At 30.6% G+C, this 9,298-nt stretch overlaps 1 protein-coding gene across 1 annotated transcript; it reads left to right on the top strand.

Annotated features, from left to right (window-relative positions):
* The first annotated feature begins 751 nt into the window (after nt 1-751).
* On the top strand, nt 752-1,189 carry LOC135957565 (uncharacterized). Its single transcript, XM_065508341.1, has one exon. The coding sequence runs from the start codon at nt 752-754 to the stop codon at nt 1,187-1,189; it is 438 nt and encodes a 145-aa protein (XP_065364413.1).
* Nucleotides 1,190-9,298: the final 8,109 nt, after the last annotated feature.

The raw sequence follows: 9,298 nt of genomic DNA, 5'->3' as shown, positions 1-9,298 counted from the left end.
TATTAATTCGAGATCTTTGCAATATGTTTGTTAATGGGCGAAGCTTCTAATATAGGATTTGAAGAGATAAATGCTTCGACTAACTACGGATTTTAACTACATTAGTCCGAAGTTAGAAAATTTTTGTAGAACCATAAAGTACCTATGTACCAAGTTTTAATACATTTGGAAGTGGTAAAGTCTAATACCTTTACATCATTACCACTCGATTTGAACAATGTTGCAAGTAGCTTGAGAAAATCTGTGAAACTCCTCAGTATTTGAAAATCGCAACGCATATAGAGGAGTATAAGTATGACTAATGTTAAAATTATATGTATGTTCGTTATGCCACCTGAATGTGGCATATACAATACACACAGTCTATCTATGCCCCCTCTGGATACACTCACTCACTCACTCGACTGCAAACTCATGCTTACACTCTTATCTAGTCTTAAGTCATACAAACATACATTTAGTATCATCATTAACTTCTTTTCTTTCATTTTGGATTTTCTGTTTGTTATTATTGTTGCGTTGAGTTTTGTTATGATTTTTACGTTTATGCTTTTCAAATAGATTTCAACATTTATATATAAAATGCCTGAAACTTACCACCAACAAATTAGTCTACTAACAACTTCATAACAAAACGGTATTTTCTTTTGCCTCCAATAATTTCGGATTAAACACATTACTTTGGCAAGTCATAGAAAGGATATTGAAAACTAAAACAGCTGCTGTCACACCAACAAAAGGATCCACAGATATGTCTCCTTTTACCATCGTTTTAAGCATCACACTGCTGGCTGGTTCCATACAAGCTGGCGTTATTGGCGGCCATTATGGTGGTCATTTGAATGCTGAATCACATGACTTTAGTGAGGGTTTAGAAAAGAGTGAATCCTCTAACTATGAGTCTTTGGGTTCTTTGGGCGATCATTTGCAAGAATCTCATTTTCCCTCCGACTATGGACATGAGACCAAGGGAAGTGAATATGAGGAGTCTGCTGCTGCTGGCAGTGAGCACATTGAATATGGTGGCCATGAACACTATCCTCAGTTTGAACATGAATCCATTGGATCATTGCATGACATACACAGTGATCTGCATGACTTCGATACTAAACCAGTTCCAGGCATTAACCATGGCAAAGGCGCCTTGAGCTACAGCACCACATATGAATTCAAAGATCCTAAACCATAAATGTCTCTACGAATTGTCGTAATAAGTGGCGAATTAATAGTTTTGAAAGTTCATTTGCGTTCAAGTTTAAAGTGTGATGTTTTCATTTTGTTTTCCTCTTCTCTATTTAAAACGCTGCTTTAAAATGTGTGTTTTTTTTCTCGTTTAATCTTGGTTTAAGCTGTGATTGCGTTCTTCATAAATGATGGTGTTAAATAATATTTAGTAAATTAGTTGAAAAAAAAAACAAAAAAGCAAAGAAAAAACAAATAATTATTAGACCAAAGAAAGTGTTATGAAGAAAAAGTGTGCGTGCATGTATTTTCAGATGGAAGCTGCTGGCACGTTCAAGGAAGATTACAACACTAAAACAACAAAAAAGAAATCCAATTAATTGTGCAATATTTTTGTTTTGTTTTTCTTTTATAATTTCAATTTATTTGTTAGTAGTTTAATTAAAGAAAAATCAAGTGTTTTAGTTAATAAAGATTGTTTGTTATTTTAATAGATAAATTTAAAATAAAAGTGAATTTGTTTTATTTCATACTAAAGTTTAATCAGTTGTCATGGCAGCAAAAATAGCCAAAATTACTTTAATCGCTATTTAATGTACTAGAACTATGAGTTGAGTCCTACTTGGAGCCATATAGTAATTCACTATATCAGTGCTGTAGGGTCCAAACTAAACTGTTTCCTCTCTCCTGTAAATGCACCCTAATTTTGAAAACCAAATGGCTCTGCAACTAAAGAAAATGTAATAGAAAATACCAAAAACAAGAAATATTTTATAAAATATTAATTTATTATGATTGAGACCAAACATATTTTGGTTCCATCTTGATCATAATAATGTTGTATAAAAACATAATGGTTGTGCACAATCATATTATGATTAAGCTCAAATATTATTATGATTCCAGCTCAATCATAATATGATCATTTTTAAATTTACTGGACTTGATTCTGCAAACTGCAAAATTAGTGCACCACCCCCATTTATGATTGCAATTGAATAAATTGTCATTAAAATAAAATCAAGTGGAATTTTAATTTGTTATTGTTTGATTCCTATTATCAAATAGTTTTTGTTTTTATTTTCTTAAAAAAATAAATTACTACAAACATTTTATCAGATAGACTCATTAAAGAAAGATACTGAAAAAAGTAGAAAATAAACGAAAAGAGTTTTATTTTCTGACGGGAAAAATAAAACTCCTCAAATGAGTTTTTTTTATGACAGAAAAAATAAAACTCCTCTAATGAGTATTTTTTTCTGACGGGAAAAATACAACTCCTTAAATGAGTTTTTTTATGACGGATATTTAAAACTCTTTTTTTTAAGAGTTTCATGCGAACTTTTAATTTTACGTTGAAAAATAACTGTTAACTATGGAGCTTAGATAATAATGAATTTTATTTTATGACGGAAAAAATAAAACTCCTAAATTAAGTTTTTTTTCTGACTGGAAAAATAAAACTCCTCAAATGAGTTTTTTATGACGGCTATTTAAAACTCTTTTTTATGCTGAAAAATAACCGTTAACTGTGGAGTTGATATAATTTTTTTAATATCACCATAGATTCAGAAAGAGCACATCAATACGAATCTTTTGGTCTCCGTTGACTCTAACATAGAGAGTTTTTGATTTCATATTTTCTGGATAACCGTTATTTACGGTCGCTGTCAAATATATTTATATCTCACTCGTTGACTATTGAAAATGTTATTTTTTCTCTCGCTCTGCAAACCACAACCATTGAAAAGTGATTGTAAAACGTCAAAATAACCATACGGTTCGGTATTACTTTTTGAGAACTGTCATTTGTTTCGTATCTGTGTAATCTGTGCATAAAACCAAAAATATTGATAAAAAAAAACTTATTACTCAAATTTAATAATAAATTCATTTGTGACAAACATTTATGACTGCTTAGAACATTGCATAGTTGTCTTTTCCTAATGTGTACACGAGATATTGAAGGACAAATAATTTAAAATCTAATAGTTCCATCATGTTATTTTTGAATTTCACATCACACCTTCTTTTCATAGATCCATCCAAGTATTTAAGTTGCATAATAAATATAACCCATTTCCATTCAAACTACTTACAAAGATATGAAAGTTATTCGGATAAAATTTTAAGAATCTCGCAGTTTTAGTTCTCCTTCAAAGTTTAGCGGCTTTCACTACTTAATACTGTTCGCAATATATTCGAAAATAACTATTTACTTTGTATGGGAGTTACCATGAAAAGTTCTTTTCGAGTATAGAGAAAGACATTGTCGAAATTTCACGACAAATGGTCCATTAGTTCTCTCCTTTCGGTCCTTTTTGATGCCATGTATTTAACTTCTCTTCAGGTTTCCAACGCTACGAAAATTTTCATGGGCAATTTGTTGAGTCATATTGTGGGCTGCGGAGAATATGGTCAATTCAGCGTCATTTATGATTAAGAATCTTGATGTAGATTAGGCATTGGTATGTTTGGTACTATAATTCCGTATTGCAAAAGGAACTATGGTCTTTGCAGTCAAGAAGTAGTGGCTCTGGATTCATCCACAAACAGGGAAATTGGGTAGCATACGAATTGAAGCCGACAGATCTTGAAAGACGATTTTGCATGTCCGAAATTATGCTTGAACGCTATAAAAGAAAATCATTTTTGCACCGAATCATTACATGTGATGAAAAATTGATCCATTATAATAACCCGAAGCGTAAAATATCGTATGTGTAGCCCGGCCAACCAGCCGAATCAATACCAAAGCCAAATATCCATGGCTCTAAGGTAATTCTTTGTATTTGGTGGGAGCAAAAGGGTCCTATATATTAAGAGCTGCTGTAATCAGACCAAACGTCTGATTACAGAATATGCGGCCAGACAGGAAACCGTAATATTCCATCATGACAACGTTTGGCTACATTTTACATGTTACCAGATAAAAACTATTTATAAAGAAATGGTTGAGAAGTTTTGCCTCACCTGCCTTATAGTCCAGACCTTATAGTCCGACTACTATTTGTTTTGATCGATGCAGAACGCTCTCTCTGGGATACGCTTCTCTTCAGAACAGGGTATCCGAAATTAGCTTGATTCGTTTTTGTCCTCAAAATATGAGCAGTTTTTTTGAGTCGGAATCCATATGTTGTCGGAATGATGAGAATAGGTCATAGCAAATTAATGGTCAGTACTTTGAATAAATTTAAATTGTACAAATGTTACAAAAAAAAGCTAAAATTAAAAAAAAATCCTGGATTTTTAAGTTATATACCCAATAATTGCTTTAGAAATGATGAAATTGTATTACGATACTTGAGTTTTTGATAAATAATAATATTCTGGATTGTCGTCTGTATATACCTTCGTCTGTGTTGTGAATTGCTCGACATTTGTATTTGTATTTATTAAGTGCCTTTCTAATACAACAAGATACAATATCTTATAAATTACAGCATTAGAATCCGACATCTTCATACAGTGATTTAAAATGACACACCTTTGCAGTAAAAATCTGTTCCACATTGCGTGGTGGCTTAGGGTATCAAACTTTTTTTCAAAGTTTCTAGAAATCATTAATAGGAGAGACTTCTATTCAGCGGATTGCTGAATAGCAATGTACATATATATAATAAATAAAATGATATACATAAATTTGATTGATTTATTTTTCTAAATTAAATTAAATTAAATTCAATTACATTTCTCTTTAAAAATAAGCTTATTTTAATTTAAAATATAACACGATTTCTATTAACATATTAAAATTTTATAATGATTTTATCTGTAGTCAAGGTCAGCTAATTGTGCATACAGCTCTCGTGCTAGTACATCGACAAATAAATAATATTTCTCATGCTTATAGCCTACAGCAGTAGCAGTAGCAGCAGCAGCAGTAGTAACTTAATATAAAAATGTCACTCTAGTTAATGAAATGCCCGTCACGTTTATTTTTATTTGAGTATATTTGAAATCTTTCAATGAAAAAGATGCTTTCATGCATAAACGTATGTATATTTCTTAAGTCTTTTGTTTTTTTTATTACTTCAGAGTCTGATCCGCACACGCATCTTTTTTTTACAATTTATTCTCTGCAAAAGTCAATATTACGGTGTAAATATTGAGGCATTTTAAAATACACATTCAATTATTTACATACGTTTTATTTTTTTTTAGGTTTTTATTTTTAAATCTATGTACTGCTATGTCATTTATGTAAAAATACTAACTAAATAAGGGTGTGAATATTTAATTATGTTGTTTTTTCTAAAACTGGTTTAGGAAAATAAGAGAAATACAAAAAATTATTGTTTATACAAAACTATTGAAGACACAAGGCAACAGAATTTAATATTTTTGCAAAGTTTTATAAACGATTTTAATTATTTTACTTAAACTAAATAAAATAATAATAAAACAAGTAAGAGAGCTATATTCGGCTGTGCCGAATCTTATATACCCTTCACAAAATTATACTTTAAAATAAAAATTTTAAATATTTTTAGGTTAACAAAATTTAGATTTTTTTTCAATGAATATATAATATTGACCCATTGTAGGTCCAATTTACTATAGCCTTATATATTTCGTTGCAAAGGTCTTTGAAATATCTATCATTAGATATCCATATTGCCTACATTAATGACTTAGTAATTTTTTCTTATATCTTATATTTGTGGCCCGATTTTCCTATTTTAACTAGCAACTCAGCCTGAAGAATATTGATGTATCAAGCATGTTTGTAAGTTATTTAGGGGCTAGGAATGTTGATTTCAACATACAGACGGACATGGCTAAATTGACTCTGCTATCTATAACGATCCAGAATATATATACTTTGTGGGGTCGCAAATGAAAAATGTAGAAATTTCAAACGGAATGACAGACTACCTATACCCTGGCTACTCATGATGAAGTGTATAAAAACATTTAAAAAAAAACTTTTATTTAAATGCTCCCAAAAGAAGAAAATAAACTTTCATTTAAATCAAATTTACTATACAATATATTGGTTGTATGACTTAAAAATGCGGTATTTTTTCAAATTTGTAACTTTTATTTTGAAACGTTTGTACAATATAATTCAAAGTATTGACCATTCTTTGCTATGACCCTTTTCCCATCTTTCTGGCAACATATGGACTCCGAGCCAAAAGAGCTGCTCATCTTTTGAGGCCAAGAACGAATTAAGCCAATTTCGGATACTCTGTTCCATATACCAGAGAGAGCATTCTGCATCGATCGAAACAAATAGTAGTCAGACCGGGCAATGCCTGGACTCTAAGTCGGGTGAGGCAAAACATCGCAACCACTTATTTCTAAATAGTGTTACGTTTTTACCTTTTTTCCTTTAAATAAACCGGATACTTTTGATTGCAAATAAAAGCAGTTTAGTAGTTTAAAATTGTAACAACTCTTTATTTATTCAAAATCACACAAGAAAAGTTTAAATAGTCACTAGTGTTTTTGTAAAAATACTTGTTTACAATTCGCAATAATACACACACTTAAATTACACTTTATAATGTACAAGAATGCAGTTGATGTTAACTCTAACAACGCCTATAATAAACTGAACACACCTACTGCAAGCGCTGCCACTATTTATACACAGCGTCATCTTCCTTCCAATAGCTTCATGAATATTCTATTTCTACAATGATCAGTGTTGTATATTCCACAGCTATGTTAATAATGTCCTCAGTTATGTTAACTGCTGTTAAACGGCCGGTAAATAACATTGTCAGAAGTCTCCAGAAATAGAAAGGTTGAGAAACATGATGCAACTTTAAACCAGCCGTTAAAACCGTTATATTTGCATTCAAATATAACGGTCGATCTTTTACGTACGATCTTTTACGCTTCGGGTTATCGTACTGGATCCATTTTGCATCGCAAGTAATGATTCGGTGTAAAAATTATTTTCATTTATAGCGTTCAAGCATCACTTCGTACGTGCAAAATCGTCTTTCAAGATCTCTCGGCCAATTTCGCTGATTTTGGATGAATCCTGCTGCTAACAAACGATTTTAAATTGTAGATTGCGTAGCTCTCAATGATTTTGCAAACTCTTGTTGAGTTTGACAACAATCTTCATGGAATAATACCTCCAATTCTTTATACTCAAACTTTTTTGCTGGCCTGGGCGATCTTTGTCTTCCATGTCAAAATCATTACTTCTAAACCGCACAAACCATCTCTCGCATGGTGAAAATGATGAAACACATTCACCATAAGCTTTGGTGAACAATTGGTGTCCTTCAGCAGCCCTTTTTTAGAATTAAAGAAGTAAAGCTAAACTTCCCGCATATGACGCTTTGTTGGCACAAAATTTGACATTTTCGAAGCAAAAAAATACTTTAACGTTTGCAATTAGAAAATTGGAACACTAAAAGTATTTCTTTAAGAATCCTCATGATTTAAAGATTATTTCAACAGCTTTAAAAAATTTTCGAACATAAGGTCGTATTTTCGAACTTTATTTCGAACATAAACTACATTGTCATCAGGTTTATGCATGATCTAGAGATTATTTTAACAGTTTTAAAATTGTTTGAAACATAATATGGCACAAAATTTGACATTTTCGAAGCAAAAAAATACTTTAACGTTTGAAATGGGAAAATTGGAACACTAAAAGTATTTTTTTAAGAATTCTCATAGTTTAAAGATTATTTCAACAGCTTTAAAAATTTGTCGAACATTGTTTAAACAGTTTTAAAATTGTTTCGAACATAATATTGCATTGCCAACAATTGTATCCATAAATGTCAAATTCTAGAATGTTTGGGCTACGAGAACTGGTTCAAAATTCTGTTGCTAACTTTGACCTAAACTAATATACAAACAAACATAAGTCTCAGTAAGAGTGCACTCTTTTAATTTAGTATAATTTTTTGCCGTGTGGGTCATTTGACGGATATTGTATTCCATACTTAATCGGAACATGTCTTCTTTACAATCCAGTAAAATATCACAACTATCTTAAAAACTACGTGTGTTTTTATTTTAAAATGAAAAAGAAATTTCTTACTGCAATACTCTTACTAACAGTGCAAGTTAAATAAAAGACAAAGGACCTTTGGAGGGTAACGGAACTGTTTTATAAAAAATTCCACAAAATTTCATAAAAAGTGAAATTCATTTTGTAATATTGTAAAAACTTAAGATGAAATAAAATGTTCCTCAAAATTTTACAATTATCCTGTTGTCCAGTGTTCTTGCCATAAAATATTGTACTTTTGTACAGTTATTGATTGCTTCACATTTATGATGAGAATTTATTTTTCTACAATGTCTAAAAATGCTAATTTGTAGTGTCAATAATGTATAAATATACATTTAGTGGGGAGAATAAAAATTTCATGAGAACAAGTGCAAAAAAATTTCGAATTACCTACACAAGTTTGAAAACTGGTTCTATTTAATAAATAAAACAAATTTCATTAGAATACTAGCGTTAATAGTTTAAGATACTTATTAAATAGCTTTTTTAAGACTTTTTGGGGTAAAGAAACTTTTTTTTGCAATTCCCAATAGAAATAGTAAATATGAAAAATGTTTGTTCAAATTAATACTTATGTATCCACAATAAAATGTAATAAACATTTGATAAATTCAATAAAGGGTTAATACGTTGATATACTATAGCAAACAGTATTGATCCTCTAAAACAGTGGTTGGCACTCATAACCACCAGCTGCTTTCTTTTCTTGTAATACAAACGTGTGTGACATTTCTCTCTTATATGGCTTAATTCTTTGCGGTTTAGTGGTCACTTTACTAACCACCTTTTCTATAGTCTTAATAACATAGTTTATTGGCATCAATTGACATTTTCCTAAACAATTACATTTTTTGAAGTCAATGTTTTATGTTTTTTTTGCTAAATTTTGCCGTAATTTTTTTCAAATTAATTTTTTTGCTAATATATTAATTTGAAAATATTGTAAACCAGAATTTACACGCATTCAATAAAAAACAAGTAAGGAAATATGGTCGGTCTAGCCCGACCATATAATACCCTTCACTAAGTAAAACCTATAATACCCTACACTAAGTAAAACCAGGTTCCTTAAGCCAATTGATCACCAATACAATACAAGACGTGGAGCAGAAGGACGTTTCA

This window comes from Calliphora vicina, chromosome 4, assembly GCF_958450345.1.
Source record: "Calliphora vicina chromosome 4, idCalVici1.1, whole genome shotgun sequence".
NCBI lineage: Eukaryota > Metazoa > Arthropoda > Insecta > Diptera > Calliphoridae > Calliphora > Calliphora vicina.
The sequence above is the reverse complement of the archived record's forward strand: the minus strand, read 5'-3'. Positions and strand labels throughout refer to the sequence as shown.

Coding starts and splice junctions, on each gene's coding strand:
- LOC135957565 (XM_065508341.1), top strand. CDS start 752: ATGTCTCCTTTTACCATCGTTTTAAGCATCACACTGCTGGCTGGTTCC.